At 34.7% G+C, this 25,770-nt stretch overlaps 3 protein-coding genes and 1 long non-coding RNA gene across 5 annotated transcripts; 1 reads left to right on the forward strand and 3 right to left on the reverse strand.

Annotated features, from left to right (window-relative positions):
- Nucleotides 1-8,141: 8,141 nt before the first annotated feature.
- LOC113868621 lies at nt 8,142-24,885 on the reverse strand. The gene is made up of 3 exons (XR_003505399.1): nt 24,760-24,885; nt 18,529-18,531; nt 8,142-8,155 (listed from the first exon to the last, which is right to left on the reverse strand). It is a non-coding gene; the product is annotated as an uncharacterized LOC113868621 (long non-coding RNA).
- Nucleotides 8,822-11,059, reverse strand: LOC113868618 (subtilisin-like protease SBT1.2). The gene has a single exon (XM_027504368.1). It carries the CDS (start codon nt 11,057-11,059, stop codon nt 8,822-8,824), a length of 2,238 nt encoding a protein of 745 aa, XP_027360169.1.
- Nucleotides 13,744-15,180, forward strand: LOC113868620 (probable sugar phosphate/phosphate translocator At1g12500). The gene has a single exon (XM_027504371.1). The coding sequence runs from the start codon at nt 13,808-13,810 to the stop codon at nt 14,876-14,878; it is 1,071 nt and encodes a 356-aa protein (XP_027360172.1). The 5' UTR covers nt 13,744-13,807; the 3' UTR covers nt 14,879-15,180.
- Nucleotides 19,106-24,773, reverse strand: LOC113868619 (protein TPX2-like). 2 transcript variants are annotated; one of them, XM_027504369.1, is made up of 18 exons: nt 24,518-24,773; nt 24,303-24,434; nt 24,102-24,182; nt 23,570-23,714; nt 23,090-23,186; nt 22,614-22,664; nt 22,124-22,221; nt 21,958-22,033; nt 21,801-21,863; nt 21,404-21,484; nt 21,177-21,235; nt 21,006-21,084; nt 20,235-20,300; nt 20,071-20,133; nt 19,819-19,896; nt 19,680-19,724; nt 19,438-19,526; nt 19,106-19,346 (listed from the first exon to the last, which is right to left on the reverse strand). In XM_027504369.1, exons 1-18 carry the CDS (start codon nt 24,696-24,698, stop codon nt 19,328-19,330), a joined length of 1,503 nt encoding a protein of 500 aa, XP_027360170.1. In that variant the 5' UTR covers nt 24,699-24,773; the 3' UTR covers nt 19,106-19,327. The 2 variants fall into 2 exon arrangements, with proteins under 2 accessions (XP_027360170.1, XP_027360171.1); XM_027504370.1 differs by lacking the exon at nt 19,106-19,346 and having other exon boundaries at nt 19,437-19,526; nt 19,680-19,714.
- Nucleotides 24,886-25,770: the final 885 nt, after the last annotated feature.

A 25,770-nucleotide genomic window follows, 5' to 3' on the forward strand; every position in this document is an offset into this window, starting at 1 on the left:
TTCGACATTCTCTATCTCTTTATTATTAATGCAAGCATAAGATTTCTCCAAACAACACAAAGGAATATATTCCTAGAGAAATCAAATAATGTCTTATTATCATTTTACCTGTTACTAATTACGTACAATCAATTATTCATCAAAAACTAATTACGTACAATGAAATTAAGATTCATGCCAAATTAGTAGCTACTTTGCCTTTTCCTGCTTAGGGTGGAGCATTTTTTTTAACTTTATTAAAATTTACTTAGAATTGGAAATTAGTGGCGCGGGCAGTTCAATTGATCTATCAGAAAGTTTTTCAAACAAATTAAAATAGGGGGAAAAATTCATTGTTTTGCTTATATTCAGACGATATTATAACAGAAACGTTGCCAGGAATCAGAAGTCATCAACCATTCGATAATTCTCTACTAAATGGTCTTCTTTAAGCAGAGATGCTTAATTATATTCCAGACTTAATCTTGCTTACAACTAGCTATGTTTTATTTATCATATTTTGATCTATAATTACTTTGCATTAAATGAATTCTAAATTTATATTAATATAAAATAGTTGGGCAATATTTCAGAATTAATATGGTTACTTTACTCGGTTTAAGTATGTGTAAAAGAATAGTATATAGCTTAATATTTGTAGTTGCTTCCGTTTTATGCAGCTATTATCTTATCTTTCTTTTGGTAGAAAACTATATCGTATTTTGATCTGTAATTACTTTGCCTTGATTTTAAAATTTACATATTTAAAGAAGCCGTTCATTAATTAATAGCTGGGCTAAAATTCAGAAATATGGTTACTTTACTCATGTTAAGTATGTGTAAAAGAATAATACGTAGCTTAAATGTTTTGCATTTGATTTCAATTTCTATAGTTAAAATTAATCTTTTTTAAAGAATTTTAGAAGAACGTTTTTAACACAATTTTTTATTTATCAGTTAAAATTTATTTAAAATTATAAAAATTATGAGAAATTATCATTAAATTATGAATAAAATTTTTATTAAATTAAAAATGAGACCCATATATATATAAACACCTAATCGTATTTTTAATTTTATATTAAGAGAAAAACTATTTATTCCTTGTTGAGAGGAAATTCAGAAATAAGGCTACTTTACTCTGGCTAACTATGCATTACGAATAATATGTGGCTTCCTTTTTCTGCTTTCTGCAGGTATAATCTTGAGGTTACCTGAACCTGTAGATAAAGGGAAATGGCGGAAGCAGTTATGATGGTAAATTTAGCATTATCTTGAATCAGTGCGTGTGAATTACGTTATATGACCAATTTATGATAAAGTTTAAACATCTTCAAACATTCACTTGTAAGAATCATTTTAATCAAATATTTAAAACTACCAGCTTTCATACTCGTGTTTCCTTCTTGTTATACAATTAGAGGTTTTAGAATTACTGTACGAAAAAGTCCTCGTGACTATTCTGAGAAACAAATGTAGAGATAGCTGTTTTAACCACTGCCTTTGACAGGTAACTTATAAATATTTCTTCTCATAATGGAAATTGTTGGTTTTAAGGCAGAAAAGTGAAAAATAAAGAAAGAAAAATGCAGAGAACTCAGGAAAGAATTTAACTTTATTAAATAGCAATAATATATTTATAATAACTCAAAGAAACAAAAACTTTAATTATGTAATTAAAATATTAATAATAAATTTGAATAATAAAACTAAATTAATCTTAAAATGTAGGATTACAATACTGATTTAATAAACTAAAATAAAAAAAATAATTAAAAGTATATTTTTAATACTTCTTTTTTTTTAAATTACAAATTTTATTTTTTTGTCATTTAAATTTGTTAATAGAGAAAGTGAATTTATTGTAAACAAAAATTTTATTTTTTCTTTTTGCTTTAAATTAAAATCAAATAAAATCTTCTTTTATTAGAAAACGTGATATTTACAATAACCAGTCTTACACTATTAAGTAAGTCACTTTGATCACTGTTAAAGAAATTAGTTAACTTGAATTTTTTATTTCACTTGAAGTTGATACCTAAGTTACAAGTGTCTTTAAAATATTTAACTACTCTTTTTATAACCTTGAGATGTATTTTATTTGCATTATGCATAAAACTAGAAAAATTGTTTTCAACACTCAAGATATTAGGATAAAATATTGTAATATTTTCATTGCATGAGAAAGTTATTTTTTCTTCCTCTAATAGATTTAGAATAATTTTTTTCTTTTTGTTTTTATCTTAAAAATATTTTGATCAAATTCATCTTTAATCAAATAATATTTGTCTTCAAAAATAACTTTAAATCATTTTTCAATTAGTTGACCAACACTTAACAAATTTTGATCAATTTCAGAAACTAAAAGAATATCATGAATTAATTTGTGACTAAATAGCTTGCTATTGCAATTGTCTCTTTTCCTTTTAAGGGAAATGGAATCTTCATTACCTATTTTGACTTTGATGATGTTAGTCAACATCAAATTTCTAAAGAATTCTTTGTTATTAGTCATGTGGTTAGCGCAACCACTATTAATTAGCCAATTTTTATTTGATTTAAAGTTTAAGAAGCAAGTAACAACAAATAAATGATCTTCTTCTTTCTCAACAATCTTAGTCTCTTCATCTTGGTGCTAGTTTTTATTTTTGCATATAACTTCTTCATGTCTCATTTTGTTGCAATTATTGCATTGTGCATTAGGCCTCCTCCAATACTTGAAAGGATAATGAATATTTTTCAACAATTATGACATGGAAGGTGATACGATCTCAAGGTACCTGGATTCTCACGTTTTGAGCGTAAGTAACCAAAATGAATATGCTGAATTCTTATTATTCTCCAAAGCTGATTGACAGAATTATAAATACTATGGCCTTTGTAACAACTTCCCTAAATAGATGGCCAAAAGATAAGGATCTAACAAGAATTATTACTTACGGAATAAAAGAAACGATAAAGGATAAAAACAATAATAAAATAATATGACTTAGTCCACGTAACGTGGGTTTGGTTTGGGTACCCTTGTGCTGCGTCTGACCCTATCATTCCCTCCCCCTTGAAGTGGCACCTTGACCTCGAGGTGCAGGTCAGGATAATGCTGTTGCAACACTGGTACGGATTCCCACGTGGCATTCTCAACTGGAAGTGCCCGCCACTGAACTAGAGCCTTTTCATTATGCCCATTGCTTCCCGCAACCCAACGATAATCCAAGATTTTTTCTGGTTCAATAATGGGGTTCCCCTCTGCTTCATAAGGAGGTAAGGTAGGTTGGGTAACAGTTTGGTCCCCAATTTTCCGACGCAACAAGGACACATGGAAAACTGGGTGAATTTTTGCAGTTTCAAGCAAGTGTAATCGATAGGCAACTCGACCGACCCGATCAGCAATCTGAAATGGCCCAAAGTACTTGCTCGCAAGTTTCTGGTGCACTCGTTTGAAAACAGAGTGCTGTCTATATGGTTGTAGCTTTAGATATACCCAATCCCCAACCTCAAAAACCTCCTCTCGACGATGTTTATCTGCAAATTGCTTCATCTTGTTCCTTGCAATGGCAAGATGGTCCTTAAGCTCTTGAATTATTGTATCCCTTGTGCGTAGTGTTTTATCTACCTTATGAACCGAAGCGGATCCTGGTGCATACTGCACCAAAGTTGGAGGAGGCCTACCATAAACAGCTTCAAAAGGAGACATTCCAATAGACTGATGGTATGAAGTGTTGTACCAGAATTCTGCCCAGGCCAAATACGGTTCCCACTGTCGGGGTTGTAGAAATACAAAACATCTCAAGTATTGCTCAAGGCACCGATTTACCACTTCCGTCTGGCCGTCTGTTTGGGGGTGATAGGCAGAGCTAGTCCTTAGCTCAGTCCCTTGTAGTTTGAATAGTTCTCGCCAAAAGTGGCTCAAGAAAATACGGTCACGATCCGAGACTATTGACTGAGGAATTCCATGTAATTTCACTACACCCCTAACAAAGGCATCTGCTACATCTCTTGCTGAAAAAGGATGAGTAAGAGAAATAAAGTGCACGTATTTACTCAACCTGTCTACAACCACCAGAATTGTATCCCTTCCTTTCGACTTAGGTAGGCCTTCTATAAAATCCATAGAAATATTAGTCCACACCACCTCCAGTATGGGTAGCACACGATTTTGAGCCTTGTTACGTTGACAGGTGTCGTATTGATGAACATAACGATGAACGTCTGTTTTCATGCCTATCCAAGAAAAAGATTGTGAAATTCTCTTATACGTTCTTGCAATTCCTGAGTGCCCTACTGATGGTGAACAATGGAACTCATGCAAGAGCTTCTCTTGTAACCTTGAATCGTTTGGCACGATAATTTTTCCATTAAGCCAAAGACATCTATTCCTCAGTCGATACCCATCTCCTGGGTGAGTGTTGTCTTGCACCCGTCTCACTATTTCAACCAGGGAACTATCCGCTGCAGTAGCATGTGCTATTTCCTCCCATAAAGCCCAAATTGGCTGAGATATAGCCGCCAAATCTGTTGTGGTCATAGTTTGTCCATATCGAGATAATGCATCAGCCGCCTTATTTGTTTTCTTGGTTTGTACATGATCTCATAATCAAACCCGATCAACTTTGTTAGCCACTTTTGTTGTTCCAGGGTCGTAATCCTTTGCTCAAGAAGATGACGAAGACTCTTTTGATCTGTGTGGATTTGGAATTTGCAACCCAATAGATATTGTCGCCATGCTCTTATAGCCTCCAGAATTGCAAGCATTTCCTTTTCATAAGTTGACCAAGCTTTTTTCTTGTCACTGATAGCCTTGCTCAAGTAAGCTATTGGTCGTCCGCTTTGCGATAGGACTGCTCCAACACCATGGCCTGAGGCATCAGTCTCAATCACAAAGCCTTTCGAAAAGTTTGGTAGTGCTAAGACTGGTGTAGATGTCATGGCTGTTTTTAAGGCTTCAAAGGCTTGTTCTGCCTCCTCCCCCCAACCAAAGCATCCCTTTTTTAACAATTGCGTGAGTGGTTTAGCAATTATCCCGTAATTTTGTACAAACTTACGATAGTACCCTGTTAGGCCCAAAAATCCTCTAAGCGAGGTTACGATTGTTGGTCTTTGCCAGGTTACCATGGCTTCAACTTTTCTCGGGTCAACTCACACGCCTTCCTTTAAGATGAAATGCCCCAAATATTCCACCTCTTCCTTCCCAAAGTGACATTTAGCAAGTTTAACAAAGAATTTATGCTTGCGCAGAATCATGAGCGTTAATCTCAGATGCTCTAGATGGGCCTCCCATGTGGTGCTATACACTAAGATATCATCGAAGAAAACTAAGATAAATTTTCGCAAATGCGGTCGGAAAATGTCATTCATGGCAGCTTGGAAGGTGGATGGAGCGTTACATAATCCAAACGGCATCACAAGATATTCATAGTGGCCATTGTGGGTTCGAAAGGCAGTCTTGTGCACATCTTCAGGGTCAACGCGTATTTAATGGTAACCCGATCGTAAATCTAGTTTACTGAAATAAGTTGATCCGAACAACTCATCTAGCATATCATCAACTGTTGGGATTGGAAAACGATCCTTGATTGTTGCTGTGTTCAATGCTCGATAATCTGTACAAAACCTCCATGTTCCATCCTTTTTCTTTACCAAAAGTACGGGTGAGGAAAAGGGGCTTGTGCTTGGACGGATGAGGCCTAAGCTTAACATTTCATTCACTTGCTTCTCAATTTCATTCTTTTGAAAGTGGGCGTATCGGTATGGTGCCACATTAACTGCCTTAGTCTCATCGATTAGTCGAATTCGATGATCAAACACTCGACTTGGTGGTTGTCCCTTCGGTTCTTCCATTACATCACTAAACTCATCTAAGAGTTTCTTTAGACTATCATGCTGATTCTCTAGCAATATGGGCATTCGATGTTCCTCCCCACAACCCATTAGACAAAATAGTTCTGTCCCACGATTCCATTCACGAACCACCACATCAAGGCTGGTTGCCTCCACTTCCTTCTGGTTAAGTCCCGTCAAACAGAACTCCCTTTCTCCTAAGCGAAACGTCATTGTGAGGCATTTATAATCTGTTGTAACTGGCCCTAGACTTACTAGCCAAGGGATTCCCAAGACAATGTCTAATCCCCTAATCGGAAGGGCATAAAGAGTCATATGAAAGCTGTGGCTCTGAATGACAAAGGGCACTGCTTCATATTTCTCTCGACATTCTAGTCTCTCACCGTTGGCAACTTTGACTGTAAAGGGTTTGATGCAAGTGACTGGTAGACGTAATTGTTGTGCCAAATGTGGGTTTATAAAGTTCAAGCTTGAGCCGCTGTCCACCAACGCAAATACTTGTTGTTGCAATAACCCACTGACTCGTAATGTCTTGCCGCTTGACCCCTCGACGAGCGCATTTAATGACACCAGATGCTCCTTAACATCAGCGTTGCCTCCTAACTCGCCATCAATGCCTTTATCTTCTGTGCACAATTCAATGAGAAGTGATTGTGCATTCCTGCAACGGTGTCCTAGAACAAATTTTTCATCACAATTAAAGCAAAGGTTTTTTTCACGCCTCTGTTGCATCTCAGCCCAAGAGAGTTTCCTGGGTGCACGATCGGTACGGCCCGTTGTGACATTTGACGCCGCTGCTATGGGCATTGGCCGTGAGTTAGTACGTGGCCCCCCTACCATGCTTTTTCTTGAACGCTGAAGTTTTTCATCCTTCCGCTTGGCTAGTTCAATGGCTACTTGCAAGGTCCTTCTACTGTGCATTGATGAATTGGATCCAGAACTCACATCATCAGTGTTGGAGTCTGTGGGTCCTGATCCCGTTGATGAAGATGAGGAGGATGATCCTGTACCACTTTGCACCCGGCAGTGTTTGCGCTTTGCCTTTTTGTTAGCGAGCATGTCCAAGATCCGTTCCACTGATTCACGAAGTTCTCCCATCGAGTTCTCCAAGTTCTCATACCATTCTCTGTTGGTGGCCATGTATACGAGCAAGGTGTTGATATGATCGCAACCTGGCTCTCTGATACCAATTGATACGATCTCAAGGTACCTGGATTCTCACGTTTTGAGCGTAAGTAACCAAAATGAATATGCTGAATTCTTATTATTCTCCAAAGCTGATTGACAGAATTATAAATACTATGGCCTTTGTAACAACTTCCCTAAATAGATGGCCAAAAGATAAGGATCTAACAAGAATTATTACTTACGGAATAAAAGAAACGATAAAGGATAAAAACAACAATAAAATAATATGACTTAGTCCACGTAACGTGGGTTTGGTTTGGGTACCCTTGTGCTGCGTCTGACCCTATCAGAAGATAAGCTTTATTATTGTTGTATCTTACACTTTCATGATATGTGACATGTAAGACTTTCTCAAAAGCACCTTTTTATCTCATTGCACACCTTTACTCTTGTGCTTGTAAGATATTTAAAAGTTTCACCGGACAAATATTTGATATTTTCTAAGGTGGTGATTGCAATCTCAAATCTTTCAAGCACTATTACAAGAATAATTTTTTTTCTACAATTTTAAAATCAATAAACTCAATACCTAGTAATCTTAAGTTGTTAGCTATATCAAGCAACCTGTCTAAGTATATTTTGACTACCTCAAACTCTTTCTTTTTTTGAAATTTAAATTCTTTTATCAAATTCAACACTTGCATACTTCAAATTCTTTCTTAAGACAATCATAAATTGCCTTTGCTATTTTTAAAATCATAATCTTAGTAAAGGTAGTTGTTGAAACACTAACCAAAAATACATGATTTTACCTTTGCTTTATGTGTTTTTCTCTCCTTATGACTTTTTATTTAGATTATGATAAGATTGTGCGGTAGTGGAAGAACTTTATAATCCTCTTCAACAACTTCTCAAAGATCCAAAGTCTCTAAATAAATCTCCAATTTGATAGTATAGATATCATATTTTTCTCCATCAAAGATAGGAATAACAACTTATAAAAATTTGATTAAATAGTAAAAAAAGAAAAATATGCATAATTGTGAAGAGAATGAATAGAAAAAGAATTTAACTTTATTCAAGAGTAATGTAACATTTATAATAACTCAAAAAAATAAAAATTAATTATATTAATTATGCAACTAAAATATCGATAACAAACTAAATTATTCTTAAAATGTAACAACTAATTATTAATTATGATAATGATCTAATAAAACAACAAAAAATAATTAAAAGTCATTTCAAAAGCATATTATCAACCAGAATGACGAGATTAATCATGAGATTCATAAGCAACGACATATTCTTGAACAGTCAAGGGTTTTTCGTCACCAACATATAACTTCTCCTCTATTATTGATTGAATTTCATGCTTGTATATTCATTGGTCAAATGGCGAACAGTGAATAAATCACAAGAAAGTTGTGCTCCTATTTAAAGACAACCTTTATCGATGTATTTCAATACCATCGGGATAATCGCAATTCAAAAGAAATTCATTTTGTGTTAAATTCACTCATAAATTAAGATCCACCCACCGGGCCTTAAGAAAGATCATGAGAAACGTTTGGATTAGATCTGAGGAGTAAGGGCGCAGACATTTTGAGCAAAAACTATATATTTAGAAGAAGAAGAAAAAAACAATTTCCATTACAAATAATAATAATAATAATAATAAGAAATGCTGGTGCATTTCAAACCCTTTGAGATCTTAACATAAAAATTAATTTGCTATTGAATTAATGAACTTCTACAAAGGGGCGTAAGTTAACACATATATTAAAGTATCTCTTGAATTTTCACGGACATTCGTTCATTCATTCCCTTCTTTATTTCTTGATGACAACCTCTGGCTTCATACATGAAGTATGTTTCACTTGAAAATGATAGATATGGGGATCCTAACAGCATGTTTATCAGAAACCCACGTGAGAGAACCCTGAGCAAAAGTATGGTTGCCTCTATTTTCTTTAATTTGAGGAATAAATTCCACTGAGTACGTAATCTTCTGCTTCACCTCCGTAAATGTTATCTGCCTCGGGTTTACGCTCATACCCAAGGCCAAAGGCACCTCGAGATCTACACTGTAAGTTGAATTAGCAGGTCCAACATTGGTCAACGTTCTTGTATAGTACTGAGAACTAGAGCCCAATAAAATAGAAAAGGAAGGGTAATTGAGTTGTGCTTGTGGTATGGCTTTTATACTAGAGCAACTCACTCTCCTTTGCACAAGAATTCCAATTTCTTTATCCGCGTACCCCAAACCACACAAATAAGGAATGTAATCCTCTGGCTGGATATCATAAACAAGGCCTGGATCATTGGCTTTGAGAGGGTTAACATGGCCTGCACCAGTGGCAAAAATGTCAGCAGGTAGAAGCCTCTGATCCAATATGGGTTGGCCTCCAAGGTTGAGTGTGTTAGCAGTTGTCATGATTGCTGATTTTATGGCTGCAGGGGACCAATCAGGGTGTGCACTTTTGAGCAAAGCAGCAATGCCACTGAGGTGAGGGCATGACATAGAAGTTCCCGAAACCATGTTATATGCTGGGATTTTGTTGTCTACAGACAAAGCCCATGCAGCTAGAATGTTCACTCCGGGTCCTAGAATGTCAGGTTTTAGAATGCCTGGGCTTGCTTGGCTTGGACCCCTTGAAGAAAATGAAACAACTGTGGGAGCAAGTGAATCACCAATCACTGTTCCTTTGAATAACACTGTTGTGGTTGGTGAATAGGTTGAGTTTATGTAAGCTTTGATGGCCAAACCAGCAGCGTAACTCACTTCCACAGCAGGGAGAATATGAGCAACAGCAAAGGTACTGAAGCCTAAGGATTCTGGGTTTGCTAGGATCATGGCCACACCACCAGCATCTAGAACTTCTTGTCCTTTGACAACACTTAGAACGCCTCCACCTATGTCACACAGCACCACCTTTCCCTTAACATCAACGGATTTTAAGGATCCTTTGGTGCAGAAAGAAGAGGATTGGTTTCCATTTGCACCCGCATACACGAGTGGCAACAAACGTGGAGGAAAGTCTTTGGGTTGGAGCAGAGATTCTCCTTCATATTCTAAACCGTTTCCAAGCACTGCTGATGCTGCTATTTTTCTGTCAATTGTGCTTGCACCAACGGTGAGAATCCAAGGGGCCTCGTTTGATAAAGTGCTATAGTTGGGGCCATCATTTGCAGCTGAACAACTAACAAAGATTCCTTTCTGAATGGCGGTAAATGCACCAATCGCAATTGGATCTTCAAAGAATGGAAGAGAGCCTAAACCTAGGGAGAGAGAAAGAACATCCACACCATCCTCAATGGCTATGTCCATTGCAGCTAAGATAGCACTTTCAGTGCACAGCACTTTGTCATTGCACACTTTGTACATTGCTATGTGAGCATTGGGTGCCATGCCAGCTGCAGTACCTTGAGCATTGCCAAAAACACTAGCATTCTCGACAAATCTTCCAGCAGCCTCAGCGGCAGTGTGGGTTCCGTGGAACAAGTTTTCAAAAGGAGGCTCTTCAATAGCGCTCTTGAGAAGATTCCTTGCACCAATGAGCTTGTTGTTGCATGTCCTCTCCCCTGTGAATTCACAAAAGCCTTTCCACTTTGTTGGTGGAGGTGGCATCCCTTCATCATTGAAAGATGGATGAAAGGGGTATATACCCGTGTCTATTACTCCAATTATGACACCTTTGCCAAGGTTGGAATTGTTCCATAATCCTACACCTTGTCGCAGCCCCAAGAAAGTTGGAGAGTGAGTTGTGTGCAAGGAAAGTGTCCTTTCGGGTCTGGCTGAGACAACCTCTTCTTTCTCTTGAAGAGCTTTTGCTTCTTCTGGGGTCAACTTCACGGCAAATCCTGAGGCCACGTTGCTGTAAGAGAAAACCATTCGATCCTTGGTAGAGGTTTGTGGAAGGAAGGAGTGGTACCAGTTGTGCAACTCTTGGGATTGAAGAGAAGTTCCATCCTCGGGCTTTTTGACATGAACAATGTAAGTCAACAAGTTGTTGCCATGCTCTTCAGCAGTTGAAGTTGGATTGACACTAAGCATGAAAATGATGAGGCCAAGAAGCATTGCAAGCTCCACAACGTGCTTGCTTTTTTCCATAGTTGGAATTTACTAAAGAAATAGAAAGCTGTAATTGCTATGACTTGTGCTTGGTCTGTGACATGCATATATACATATAGAGTGTAATAACAAAAAATGGATGTGATTAACTATGCCCAGTTGGCCACACTACTTGAAAAATAAGGACTTGCTATTTGTTGGCCTTGGACGGCTTGCTAGTTGTCCATGTACAGCTAGGTGTGTAGCAGTACCACAAGATCAAGATAAAAGCTTGTACGATAAATTTGTATAATTCTTACACAACAAAGAAATAGTAAAAAGAAAGACATAAAATAAGATGATTGTTGTAACAAAAAGAGAGAAAAAAATATTAATTTTGAGATAATAGGTAATTAAATTAAGCCACAAACATGGTGTTCATCTAATTTTTCTTTTTTTTATTTTAGTTATATTGTTTATACAATAATTGATTGCTCGTTGATTTTTATGGACGAGGTAGTTAGTTCTATATAACGCATCGCCCAAACATCCATATGTGATTCTCGGTGTTGATGAGGTACACACAGAGACAACTTTTACATCTATATTAAATAAAGTTTTGAAGTATTTGAACCAGGAAAGGTTTGTGATCTCTTTGATATAGACAACAATTAGCATTTATAAATTATTTTTGTGATCTTTATAATTTTTTTAAATGAAAAAATTTGCAGTTCAGTTTAAATTGATTCAAATATAATATAAAATTTATCAATTCAATTATATTAATAGCATATTAAATTAGACTAGCTAGATAGTTCATTTTTTAATTTTATTTGCTTTTTTGTATTTTGTTAATGCTATTTAAAATATTATATTAAAACGTTAGCGCTTTTTAATTACAACATCAACACTTTCCTTTTTTGTTTTTGTGGCGTAACACTTTCCTTCTTCTTTTTTTTTTTTATATTGAACGGGCCTAACAGCCCAAGACGAATTATTGCAACAATTAATATTCTTACAAGGATTATTGAGAACAATCAAAGACATAATTGGAGGAGATCTCTTTCAACTATGTTTTCTTTTTTTTTGTTATTATTATTTAAGCTGATACAAAACATTATAATTATGCCTTACCCAGTCAACTAAGACTCCGTAATTTTTTTCTTACATTCATAGTATAATTCGATAGATTAGATGATTTTATCTTACTATATACTACACTAAATAATGACAGCATAAAATTTGATAGACTATGTGATTTTATCTTATTATATTTCACTCTAAATAAAGAGACTCTTGTGCATTAACTTACTCCACATGTTACAGTAAAAAGCCTTCGTCCTTCGATAGTGGTAAATATGTACCAAACTTGCTCAAATTTGTAGCATGTCCTATAATATAAAAACTAGTTTAGTCACTAGCATCTATTTTATTTTAAGATATATATATATATATATATATATATATAATTTATAAAATTGAAAGATAAAAAATATATAAATATTTATAAATACAAAAATTTATATAAAATAAGCAGAAAAAGTTAAATAATAATTTTAGTTTTTAAATTTTAGAACAAAAATTAACCAAAAAAATGATGAAACTATTATAGTGTGAGAATATAATTTACACATTATTCTCAGTTAATCTTAATTTTAAAATATATATGAGAGGAATTATGAAAAAAAAATAACATCATTAAATAATTCAGTTTTAAAATAGTAAATTATTATTTATAGTATAAAAGTTGATAAAAAAATATTTTTATTTATACCTTTTAATTTAACTTTTAAAATTAAAAAAATAAATATTATATTTTTATTACATAAACTATACTTTTTATTAAATGGTTCGTATTTTTTATTATCATTAAAACACGTATTAACATTAAACAGAAAAATATTTACATTAACATATAATTATTTAGTAACATAAACTTATAATTTATTTAAGATATTATAATTTATTGACTAAGTTAATAAATTGATAATTTTTTATAAATAAAAAAGTAAATAAAATTTATAACTTTTAAAAGTTAGCAATCGAAAAAAAATTATTTTTATTCTTATTTTAAAATATATGTGAGAGAAAAATTTAATTTCTATTATTTTATTATTTAATTAATTATTTGTTTGATAATATATAAGTAAAAAATATTTAATTAATAATTATAGATAAATAAAAATATTTATTATTTATTTAAATAATTAAAATATATATAAATAAATAAAATAAGTGTGATTTAATATTTTACTAACATAATTTTTATGTATTTTATAGTACACATTAATTATTTATACAATTATAAGCTTTTAGTTCAATTATTTTTATCAATTAGAGTTATGAATTATTTGTTTTATTAATATTTTCAAATTTTTATATAAAAAAATAGTTAAAATATATGTTTACAGTTTTTCGTCTAAATTTTTAAAATAGAACGAAAATAATATGATAATTTAATAATTAAAAAATAAAAGCATTTTACTATAATATTTTCTTACAAAACTTCCCCCCACAGTTTATACAGGAAGGAAGAAACATTGGCTGAGGAAAGGGATTCTACGCCGACACTGCAACTTATTTTAGAGCCTTGGAGTTCTAAAATCTGAACCCTGTCATCCAAACTCTCCCCATCCAACGGCTACAAACCCTCCATAAACTCAAATCTGAAGAGACACCGTACGATTAGATCCCTTCGCAACTTGGATTGAACTCTTTATCACTCTCACCCAACCAATCATCTCAGATCCTAGCTCTCTCTCCAACGCCCCACCATCCCAGAGAGAGAAATAACGTTCCTTTCTTTCAATGGTGGAAGCGCAGACATGGACCACCCGCAGAATGAGCAACCCCAGGTTGGTGGACCCCAAAGTCTCCGACCAAGTCCTTGACATTCCGGCGACTCCACCGGGAGATGCACGGCAATGTCAGTCATGGGGCGTCGGAACTACCTTCTCTCCGACCATGTTAACCGCCACCATCATTGCATCATGGTACCTCTCCAACATCGGAGTCCTCCTTCTGAACAAGTACCTTCTCAGCATCTATGGTTTCCGCTACCCCATCTTCCTGACAATGCTTCACATGTTGTCTTGCGCTGCCTACAGTTACGTCGCCATTAACTTCCTCGACCTCGTTCCCTTGCAACACATCCACTCCAAGAAACAGTTCCTCAAGATCTTCGCTCTCAGCGCCATCTTCTGCTTCTCCGTTGTTTGTGGCAACACTTCCCTCAGGTACCTTCCCGTTTCCTTCAACCAAGCCATTGGAGCCACGACACCGTTTTTCACTGCGGTTTTCGCATTTTTAATCACTTGTAAGAAGGAGTCCGGTGAGGTTTACTTGGCCCTTTTGCCTGTAGTGTTTGGAATCGTTGTTGCCAGCAACAGTGAGCCTTTGTTCCATTTGTTTGGGTTTTTGGTTTGCGTTGGTTCAACTGCGGGTCGTGCTTTGAAATCCGTGGTTCAGGGGATTTTGTTGACTTCTGAGTCGGAGAAGCTTCATTCCATGAACTTGCTTCTGTATATGGCTCCAATGGCTGCTCTCATCTTGCTTCCTTTTACTCTCTATATTGAAGGGAATGTGGCGTACGTTACGCTTCAGAAGGCAAAGGGAGATTGGTTTATCGTTTTCTTGTTGGTTGGGAATGCAACTGTGGCTTATTTGGTGAATCTTACGAATTTTTTGGTTACTAAACACACGAGTGCATTGACATTGCAAGTGTTGGGAAACGCTAAAGCGGCTGTGGCGGCTGTAGTTTCGGTTTTGATATTCAGGAATCCCGTTACGGTGATGGGCATGACGGGATTCGCGGTTACAATCATGGGTGTGGTGCTGTACAGTGAGGCCAAGAAGAGATCCAAAGTTACAACTCATTGACAGATAATTCTCAAAATTCATTTCTTTTCTATTTGTTTTAATGTCCGAAAACACGGTGGCTTTTCTTTTATTATTAATATTGCACGATTTATTTTTTATTTTGGTTGATTAAATTACAGTAGTTGGTGTTGTATAGGAAGAAAGGGTAAGGGGAAGTGTTGTACTCTTTTTCTCTTTTTAGTCCCCTTTTTTTTTATGTTGGTTTAGGGGGACTAGGGGTGGTGAAGGGAATTTAAATTCGATCTTTTTCTTGCCCTTGTGTAATCTTATAAGATGATCGATGTCATTTGGCAACACTGATACACGATTCAATGGTGAAAGGTTTCCTTATGTATTTGGTGAGGGGGGAAAATTATTCTCCACTTTTTTTTGTCAATCACATCATCCATTGCTTCAGTTCTGCTCTATATTCTTTGCCTTTATGAAATTTGAAGCTTTGGATATATGTTGTGGACTTTATAGTTCTTGCATGGTTTGCCTCCTTCTGTTGATTGTCTTCTAACATTGAGAATACAAACTTATTATCGTATTCTATGTAGGATTTTCTCTATTAAGGAATTAGATTTTCTTTTTTGCGTTGTTTTGCATTTATAGTAATTCAAACGATTCTTGCGTTGTTTTGTTGAGATTGCTCCTCATTTGCAGTTCGAAATACATTATTTTAAAATAATTACGAAGCAGAAAGGATAACCCTGAAATCATTACTAAAAATTTGCTCATTAAGGTAATTGGTCATGATTTTGCAATGGCACAAATGATCAGCGGAAGAAACTTACGAGGTAATAGTTTCAGTTCAGTTATTGTAAATGAATTGGCATGAACATAAAGCCATTGGACAGCCAAGATTATTTAGTTTTTCTGGCTAGTAGAACACTGCATTTAAGTCCATAAACAGAATTTTATTTCTTGCTTAAAAGAACTAAGATCGATCCTCATTTTAACAAATGAAGTTGTTTAGTAGTATCTTGTTGCTCAGTTTAAAGTGGTTTTAACATGAAAAGTGACACGTTCTATTGGAAACTACAACATTAAGGTGGTTTTTGAACACAGTATAATTCTTGGTCTGATTTCTTCTTCTTCTTTTTTCGGGATAAGCAAAAATTTATTAAAAGGGAAATAACCCTTATAGAAATACTCATTATCTACATGAATTCCAAGGGATTGATTTCAGTTGCCATAGCAAGATTTTAATACTTGATGTCCTTTGCATATTCGTTCTTTGCGAGTATAAAACTTGTGAATTCGATGGAATTTGGAGTATTTAAGAGTTTGTTCTCATATGTCAACTGGATACGGCACTGAAATGTAAACTTCTTTACATGTTATCTAGTGCCCAATTCATCAGAATTTCCATTACCATGGTGGTCATTCCCCAATGCCTAAAGTTTATTGGATTGTATAAAGGATAAATTTGAGATAAGAATACAAAAGATGTTTTCTAAGTTATTTTTAAATCAAAATAAAAGTTTTAAAGCAGTATGAAAAACATCTGTGATACTGTTCTTAAATTTTATACTTGTGCTAATTCGTGTTCGGCTTATTCTGTATTTACCATACAGGCGTCTTCATTTTCTATCTATTTCTGCATTAAGAAGCTTCCAAAATCAAATATTGGTTAGTGGGTGTTTGCTAAATTAATTTATTAGTTTCATTTCTGCAAAGATTACCACCATATATGGGCATGTATTCCGAAGCAGTTTTTGCACTCGCCAATCACCAGTCTTTTAGTAACATTGGGCTGAGCTTTAAGGGGTTCATGGAATCATGGTTCTACATTATCCACTTTCTGAAACGTTGAAAATCGACGTTATTTCTACGCGTTTGGCCTAATCTATTGGAATTTGACGAAGCAGTACGCTATCAAGCTGGTTGATGGTTGGATTGTATCTCTCTCAACTGAGAAACTTTTAATTTAAAACTTGGCTTGTTAAGTTTCCACCTAAGGTGGAGTAACCTAGTTGAAAAGCTGATGCAATATATTTGACTTTTGTACATAGTCAATACATTTAATTTTGGAAGAAAGTGACGAATGATTATGCGACTTGATTAATAAGTTGAAATTTATTAGTTCATTATGGTCGCAAGTTTACTTCAATTTATTAAAAGAATTCCCTGGTTTGGCTTTGCATTGTAAAATGATTATGGCTCTGTTAATGTCCTAATTAAGGGGAGTGGTAAATGGACTAATTTATCCCAACTCGTCTTATAACACTTATCCGTCGAAATCAATGTTTGCTATCTTTTTCAAAGTCATTTTTTTCCCTTTCAACCCAATTCGGTCTCTGTAATAATACAAATAGGTATTGAAGAATCGAGATTAAATTAAACGATGTTTGAAATAGTAACAGAGTCTTTTGAATTCAAATTTGGCATGATAAATATCCCTTGCTTTTATGTTACAATGGATATTATGCTTATAAATTTGACAATTTAAACTTATTTTAGTTCATTTATATATTTTAAATTCATTTAAAAATATACTTTTATCGTAAAAAAATTATCTGTTAAGTTCCATACATATAATTATTTAAAATGTAATAATTATTTTACATAAATAAAATAAAAAATTATTATAATTTAATAGAATAGATGGCGCATAAATGAGCAGAAAATTCAGAAGAAGAAAACGAAAAAAAACTTCCAAACCAAAACAGAATAGAGCAAACATTTGTACATGCTCTACATACGAGTTCAGAGGTTGATTCCCGTGGCATGCTGGGAAGTGGTTCGCATGAAGGGTAGGTACTTTGCACCACTTAACAAGAAGACGAAGGAATCCAAAGCTACAAAATTCAAAAGATTTTCACTCACGGGTTGTCCATCTCCTAACCCACTTTTTATTTTATTTTACAAAGCTAAAGCAGAGACTTGGATTCACTTCAATTCCCTTCCAAGCAACCATCTCCATCAACCAAAGAAACTACTACTCTTATCAGTTCCCGTGACACGTATAAAAAATGACATCTCCTTAGAATGGTCCAAATAAGGTTGCTCACTGCTGAACATAATAATGCAAGGCCAAAGATAACCTTATACCTTTCTCATATGCAGATTGCAGAGCAGGTCCCTCCCGTCATAAACAAGGGCTGTGTCCATGAGTTTTCATTAATGTCATAAAAAATGGTGTCTGTTTTGCTGGTGTTCAACCTTCTTCATGCTTTAGTTTGGCACACCTTGTTCCCAAAATGATCTTTTCATTGCCTTAACTAAGAGGAGGCTTAGCCGGGAGAAACCTTTGAACAAGGCCTATGCCATGAAGCGTGGGACCAAAAAGGTTCCAACCCAAGACTCTGATAATCCTTTTATTAGAAATATAATATGAAATAGTTATTTACATTATTTCAGCTAATAAGTTGAGCTTTAAAGATAGTTAGCTCTTAATATGGTATCAAAGCTTCTATGACCTAATGGTCTAGAGGTCCATCATTGATCCGTTGTCACCCGATTCTGCTAATAAAAAAATTTTAATTTCAGCACAACGTAAGTGAGAATGTATCCTCGTTTCAAGGCAACAAAAACCCTACATTGAGAAAATGTAATAGAAATATACTATAAAATCATTGAAGTCTCTTCATGAAATAAATTCAAAATTTTAAGATAGTTAGTTGATAACATATTCAAGGCTCATTTTATAGGACGGGTCCTTAGACTATCTTTAACGCCAATTTTCATCAATTCCTCACTTCGATTTTGTTAGAAAGTATGATCCACGTGTTACAATAATCGCTTAAAGGAATATTGTAAAGTTAAAAAGTGAATGTTAATCTAGTTTTCATTTCTTTTTCAGAATATGATATCATTTCTCGGTTAACGATTATCAAACTATGATAATAGTTAACATGGTGTGGGATGAGTAAACAATTTCTTAGTGTTGACGCAAATTATACTCGAGGAAGCTAAATTTGAATGTTAATCTGTACACGAATGATGAGATTTTTTTTATAATTGGGAACAATGTAATAAATTCATCAAGCAGATGAATGTTGTAGTAAGTTTTACAAGTATAATATTTAATTCATTTATAAGTTTATTACTCCTATTCTTAACGTTGTCATGGACGCAACAGCCATCTTGTTTCTTAGATACCACAAATGTATATGTAACAGAAATGCAAATTAGAGGACAATATGTTCATGCAATTTTAAAAGGTGGATTATAGGTTTAAGGGCTATAATACACTTGCCTGTAATCTGTAAACGATTTTATTATAAGATTGTGATTTGGAGGTAGTTGTACAAGATACAAGAGAAGCAGACATTTGGTATGGTAACTACAATGTCTTAACAATTAACAAAATTTCTAAGATTCTGTGTACAAAAAAAATCTGAGAAGAGTTGTTATGTGCCTGTTAGATTCAGATATGTTGCTTTTGAACTTCAACTCAGCAAAGAAAATTCTGCTGCCATAACAAAAATCTTGTGGCACGTTGGCCCTCATTGGTAGTTGCTGTCATCGAATTCCCAAGCTCCTGCACCATTGCGTTGAGAGTTGATAATATAACTAATCAAATGTATCAATCAAACATGAACAGTAGTAGTAGTAGTATCAATTAGCCATACCTCCTTGCAGCGAACAGAGTACTAGCTTCACTCATGCAACCATCAGGCCCACTATGAACTTGCTTTCCACCAAATATGAAAGGCGTTTCCTACACCATTCACGTCAACTAAAAGATGAAATTTAATGTCTATGATGCATAAGTAAGGAATAGAATAGTGTTAAAGATTGAAGGGGAGAAAAGACAACTACGGATTTGAATGAAAAGGCAACAACTATTCTTTAAGGAGTCCTATTATATTACCTTTACATCCAGATGAAAAGAACTTCCTATATTTTCTTTAGAATCCTTGCATCCAGAAACAAATAACTCAGTATGATACCAAATCCAATGAAAAAAATCCACGACTGCCACATTCAATTTAAAATTACAGAAGTAAAACCTCTATGAACACCCTGGAATGCCGGGGCAGTGTCAATTGAGATCCAGTATTTGACTGGATTTCAGATGTCAGGGACAGCTGCTAACATTTAATGAAAGGAGAATGAATGAGAATGGTGGAATTAAATATCTTTTATCAAAAGTAACAATGCCGATGAAGTGAAGAACTTTTACTGCAAAACGGATCTAGAGTAATTAAGAAATTGCAAGAAAAGAAAATTAAGGAGCAAGAAAAAGATTTGCATGAATTTACCTTGGTAAAGAGTTCAATTGGTGGGTTATGCTGAACCCTCTTTTCTGTATGGAAATTAAATTCCTGTATGAATCAAAGCAAGATGTGATATTGGTATATTTTTTCTATCCAGAGTCTGGACCAATATCAAAGTAAAGAGTGAATAAACAAATGAACCAACTCACCGTTGGCACGGTGGTTTCCTGCTTTTTGTTCCGGAAAACACCAATATCTCCTTTACTTGAAAGTATCTGCACGAGCACTTTACAGTTGGTAGTAGTACAGTGGATCAAATAAATAACGGGAAAGAAAGGTTTTCTACTTGATATGAATAACAGAATGAAAATGAAGAATTCTAATAGAAGTTCATCTGAACTGAAACGTTTCCAGTGACACCTTTCAAGGAACTACTTCAATTCATAATAACAATAAATAAAAGAAAATATTATAAGCTAATTAGATTTGTCATTCTTTCATTCACATTACTTATATTGACTTTCAGTACAATAACTTCAAGATTTACACAAAGTTTTCTTGACAAACCAGTTTCAGAAAGAAGAAGAAACCTGGCTGGTGAAAAAATATAAGTTCTTTGATTGTTAAATTTCATCATAACAGTATGTTTTTCTACGTGATATTGAAGTTATTTCATCTTCAACATGAATTACTTTGAAGAGTAAATCATTTTGATTGGTAAAATATCTTAAGACTGAATTTTGTATTTGTTTGTATGAAGGATATAGGATATATAAGCATGTTTTATGATAAAAACTCCATCCTGATAATGCAGATTGTATAAACTAGTTTAATTGGTGATAGATGCTTGGTAAAACATAAGAAATTTGAAAATCATAACTAAAACACCCCTGAAATATAATTAAAAGTTCCTAGTTCATTTCTTCATAAAACTGCAGTCCAGGTATCTTGCCAAAAGTATTACTAATATATCTCATTACCTTCTTATTAAGAGGCCGAGCTTTAAAATTATGTGCAAAATCCAATCCATCATGCTTTGGAGCACCCATGGCCGATGGCCTATGCAAAGGAGTATTTTGAAGTTAGTACCATTGTTTCATGATTTATCAAGTTAGAATGTTAATTCTAACATTTATTATGGCATTTGTTACCTTCTCAAATCCGTGATTCTATTTTCTGGAGCAGAAACAGCAGAATGTTTGTCCAAATCCTGCAACCAGCAAGCTTCAGTTTCCCAGAGACTAATCAAGTATACATATATAGACACACACATACTGGGTATAAGAACACCAAATGACATTGACATTTGATAATAACCAATGTTGTAAAGAGAAAAGATTGTTACTACTTAAAATTGTATGAACTAAATTATATTAACCTTATCATTGCTGTGAAGTGAAGATGATGAAGTAGCAGACATATGCTGCATGGCCCTCTCCCATGTCTTGAGATGAAATTCCTGAGAAGCAAGACACAAAATCCTGAGCTTCAAAGATAAATACAGAAGAAATTTATTCTCCTGATTAATAATTGGTTTAATTCTTATAATAATTGATGTGTTAGAAACATTTATCATTATGTCTAGGTTTTGTGTAAGTGTCTAGGGTCAGTGAATCATGTGAATGTAGTAATAAGGAAATATATTCACTAAATAAATATCAAGCTTGTGGTGTAGTTGAAATAGTTTTTGGCATATGCTTATCTTTTCTCTCATTCAACATGATGAAATGGTGATAAAACTGGATGAACTACAAAAGCAAGTGTCAAGAGCTTACTTGAAATTCTGGCACTCGTGGAGTACTCCTCTTGGGAAGTGGAAATGAAGGAGCATTTAGAATCTAGATTATGAGCATAATTAGTTAGGGCAAATGATGGAAAAGATACACTAAAATTAACCTAACAAGAGCAATTCTGCCTACGGCAAGTACTAACTTTTCTGTTTAATGGGCGTGCTTTGAATCCGGGGGCAGCCACTGTCACAAGTTCTGCCTCTGCACCATTTTTAGGTCTGGAAATCACATATATAATATCTTAACTTCATATATGTGAGGAGAAAATTAATCTCATTAAGATGATAGAAAATGCCAAAATAACAAACCTAATCCTCTGTGCCCTAAGAGCTGTTTCTAGGTCAGGCTCTCTAGGAATAGTAATCTTCAGCTTGGAATGTCCAGAATTTTGATCAACAGTTGCAACCTGCAAGAATATGCGAATTTATAGAGCACCATCTCATGAACCTCTTTCCTATCCCTCAGAATATACAACCCTTTGCCCAAAGGACTTTAACTGCTCTTGCATTTAAAATTTGAAATTTAGATACTTAATCAAGAGCACTTTCCTTAGCCATTATATGATAAATTTTCACTCATAACAGCAGTGTTGTATCAGGAAAACAATAAGGTTAGAATTTCTGTTCATTTGTTTATAAAATTAAACAGAGAAAGAAATAAAGAACAAAAAAAGTGGGCAAAAATATATGTGGGTACAATATGAGCGCCATACAAGTTATATGAAGGATGTATTTGGCAAGTACAATCTATTTTTTCTAGGGTAAGATCCAAGCATTTTGCATTATAATTCATACATACTTTCTTAGGTGCCTTGTGGACAAAGTTTGCTTGCTGCTTCACATCACCAACCTATCACAAAGGAAGATATGGTAAGCAATTCAATTGCACTGTCTAGATTAAATGGGATGCCATCAGTAATTAAGAAACATTTAAATTCCCAGTTCATGGTTCAAGTACTTCCATGCTACCAGCCAAACATGGGCCTAAAATTTAATTTAATAATCTATAATCTATTAAACTGTTCACCATGAAAAGTATGAAACAAACTCCAATGACTTAAATAATTTCTTATACAACAAAAAAATTGAACACTGTTAACAAGAAATGTATTATCAGCAACTTTACTAGGAGTTGAACCAAACTTTACAGCACTAGATGTTCAATTTTAGGATCAATTTCTGGCTTATATCTAAGCCGAACAGAGACAAATACGACAACACTTCTTCAATTATTAGATAATCAAAGTAAGAAGGAGAATAGTATAATTTACAGACCTTGCGCAAGAGACCACCTTCCAATTTCTGCCGCTTGGCAGCTTGACTCTCCACTACAGAAGTAGATAAATTCATTTCTTTGTTATGAGCTTGAAACCTGAGAACAATGGAAGAGTTGCGTTGCAAATGATATAAGGAAATGCAGTTGTTTTTCGGCATCCATGCATTAGAAAGCTAGATACTGCCAAAAAACATCACACATAGCATAAAAGAGAAAAAGTAGGGAATAAATGCAGTAATACTCCAGCAGTTCACCTTAATAAGAATTCATGACTTCATTAAGCATATAGTAATTGCCCAAGTTAGATAGCATTTAAATCAATGGCACCATATTGAGCAAATAGATATCCTATGGAAAAATGCAGTGACAAGCTTCATTTCAAAAGCTTGCCAACTAATTGAGTGTTGCTTGAAAATTTGATTTTCTTTAATAATTCATGTCTTGAAAAAGGACAAAGGACAAGTTTCTCCAATAATCACCTTGAGCCAACAATTTGAGGGGGCCGATTTTGCTTAGCCAACAAACTAGCAGTAGGTTTCATTAGCGTTGAACCCTTCACTGCAGCAGATTTAACCTTAGAATTCAAATTGCCACTGATTGTCTTCTTACTGCTAAAGGTCAGTCCTGAAAAGCCGTAATCACATGTCAAGCTCAAATAGGGGGAAAAAAGAACCACATTGAGATAGAGGATAAAAGGGCAGAATCTAATGAACTATAAATTAAACAAAAAAAAAAAAAACTAAACTATAGTTACTGTCACGGCACAAGACATTAATTTTAACATAAATAAGGTTCATAATTCAAACAGCACTATGAGCACTTTGGACTATAGAATGGATGAAAAGAAAGAAACAGATGAAGCCAAAGTTGTAGTGGTGCAACTAATCAATCGATGCACGGGGGAAGGACTACAAAATGACAACATGTAACGGTTACCCTAATCACCAGAAAATTCCTATCAAAACTACCCTCCTAACATCTATCATCACGCTATCTATAAGATTGATTTACCTGTAGTTACTTGCAACGGTTGCATATCAACATTTCGTAGAACTCCACTCGGCAAGCAAGGGACGTTCCCAGCTTTTGAACCTGACAAATAGAAAGCATCAGTAAGACAGCAGCAACGCCCTTTCCAACACAACACACTCGAAAGTTGAGTTCAAATAGAGTTTAGTAAAACCAATAGAACAAAGGGAGAACATCACATACCATAAAAGACAGAGCGGGAAAATCCAATCCCCGACGGAACGTTAGATTTGGCACCGAGGACGGTGGTTGCGCATTCCGAACGTTCTGATTCTGGAGAAAGGGCGCTAACGTCGTCCTCTCTCGCCACAAAAGCTGAAAAACAAAAAATGATTTACCAAACAATGTGCATTTATGAAAAACAAATAAACAGAGAAAAAGGAAAGGGTTAAACGGACGAGAAGGAGGGTAGCTCCCTGCGGCTTGAAACCAGAGTTCGGCTAGGCGAGCTTGAGCCGCAGGTTCTTGTGCGCTGAAATCGAAGAAGCGAGCCGCATCGAACTCGTAATCCAGGTCAATCTCGTAAGCAACAAACACCTGCTGCTCTATTTCCATATCCTCTTCCTCCTCCATCATCATCACCACCACCTCTTCTTCCTCAATCTACAATGCAGGTTTTCATTCAAATACCAAATGACACCATTATGATTATTATATTTAAGTTAAATAAATGTTTCTCGTGCGTTCCATTTCATGAAAGGAAGGTTGTGAGTGCGTTCAATTTCTTCGAGTGTTCAGTTCAGTGTTGACGCTTTGCGATTGCACAAAATAACAAAATTATTAATTGGAATGAATAAAATAGAAATAAACTCATCTAAGAGTAATACTCTACCATCGGTTTTCTCATTTTGTTTGTCTCGTTGCGGTGGGACCCGTGAGGCGTAAGTGAGTAACGACTAACGATCCAAAATTTGAATTCTATGGGCAGTGTGTTTAGACCAATTTACCCTTTTGGATAATTGGAAGCGGTGCTTTGGGCTGTGTTTCGTGTGGTCACTGCTCAGACACTGTCCAATGCCCATCACTCTGCAATTTCGGCGCTTCCTCGTTTACCCTTCGCAATCCATCGCGTTGCTAAATTGTCCCTACAGCCTCTTATTCTTCGTTCTTGGGCTGGGACTGGGTGACATATGGGTCCACTTCACTGCTAGCCTCTTGCATTTGGAATCCAAAATTCAAGTCCAGTTACCCAAACTAGCTACGTGTTTCCTTTTCTATTATATTCTACTATGATACACTATTTGCTCAAAAGTGTTAAATTTATGTTGAGAAATTTTGTGTTAATTAATGCAAGCTTTTGAAAAGCAGTTAGATGATCACATTTTTTCAAAAGTGTTAAATTCATTTCAAAGTTAAAGAGTTTTAACTAAGTTTTCAACAACAACAAAAAAGTAAATAAAACACTTTTGACGATTCTTTTAAGAAAATTACTTTTTATATAAAACAAAATTGTGATCCAATTGCTTTTCAAAGACTTGCATTAGCTTGAGAAATTTTTAGGTTTAATTATAGTATTACTCGTTCAGTTTAGATTATATTAAGTTTTGGTTTTTTTTATTTTTTTAAATTACGTCATCTATTTGTTTTGAATGAGTTTATTTGATATATTAGCCAATTTTTCATATGTTTTATATTTAAGTGAAATTAACAA

Source organism: Abrus precatorius, unplaced genomic scaffold, assembly GCF_003935025.1.
Source record: "Abrus precatorius isolate BTA unplaced genomic scaffold, Abrus_2018 Scaffold6, whole genome shotgun sequence".
Lineage (NCBI taxonomy): Eukaryota > Viridiplantae > Streptophyta > Magnoliopsida > Fabales > Fabaceae > Abrus > Abrus precatorius.

Bases quoted from the DNA above. Each gene is read 5' to 3' on its own strand.
- LOC113868620 (XM_027504371.1), top strand. From the start codon at position 13,808: ATGGTGGAAGCGCAGACATGGACCACCCGCAGAATGAGCAACCCCAGG.
- LOC113868619 (XM_027504369.1), bottom strand. From the start codon at position 24,698: ATGATGATGGAGGAGGAAGAGGATATGGAAATAGAGCAGCAGGTGTTT. The intron at 21,864-21,957 runs GTTAGTACTTGC...CTCATAATCTAG, and splicing joins CACGCCCATTAAACAGAAAA to ATTCTAAATGCTCCTTCATT. The intron at 20,134-20,234 runs GTGAGTTGGTTC...TGATTCATACAG, and splicing joins AGGAAACCACCGTGCCAACG to GAATTTAATTTCCATACAGA.
- LOC113868618 (XM_027504368.1), bottom strand. From the start codon at position 11,059: ATGGAAAAAAGCAAGCACGTTGTGGAGCTTGCAATGCTTCTTGGCCTC.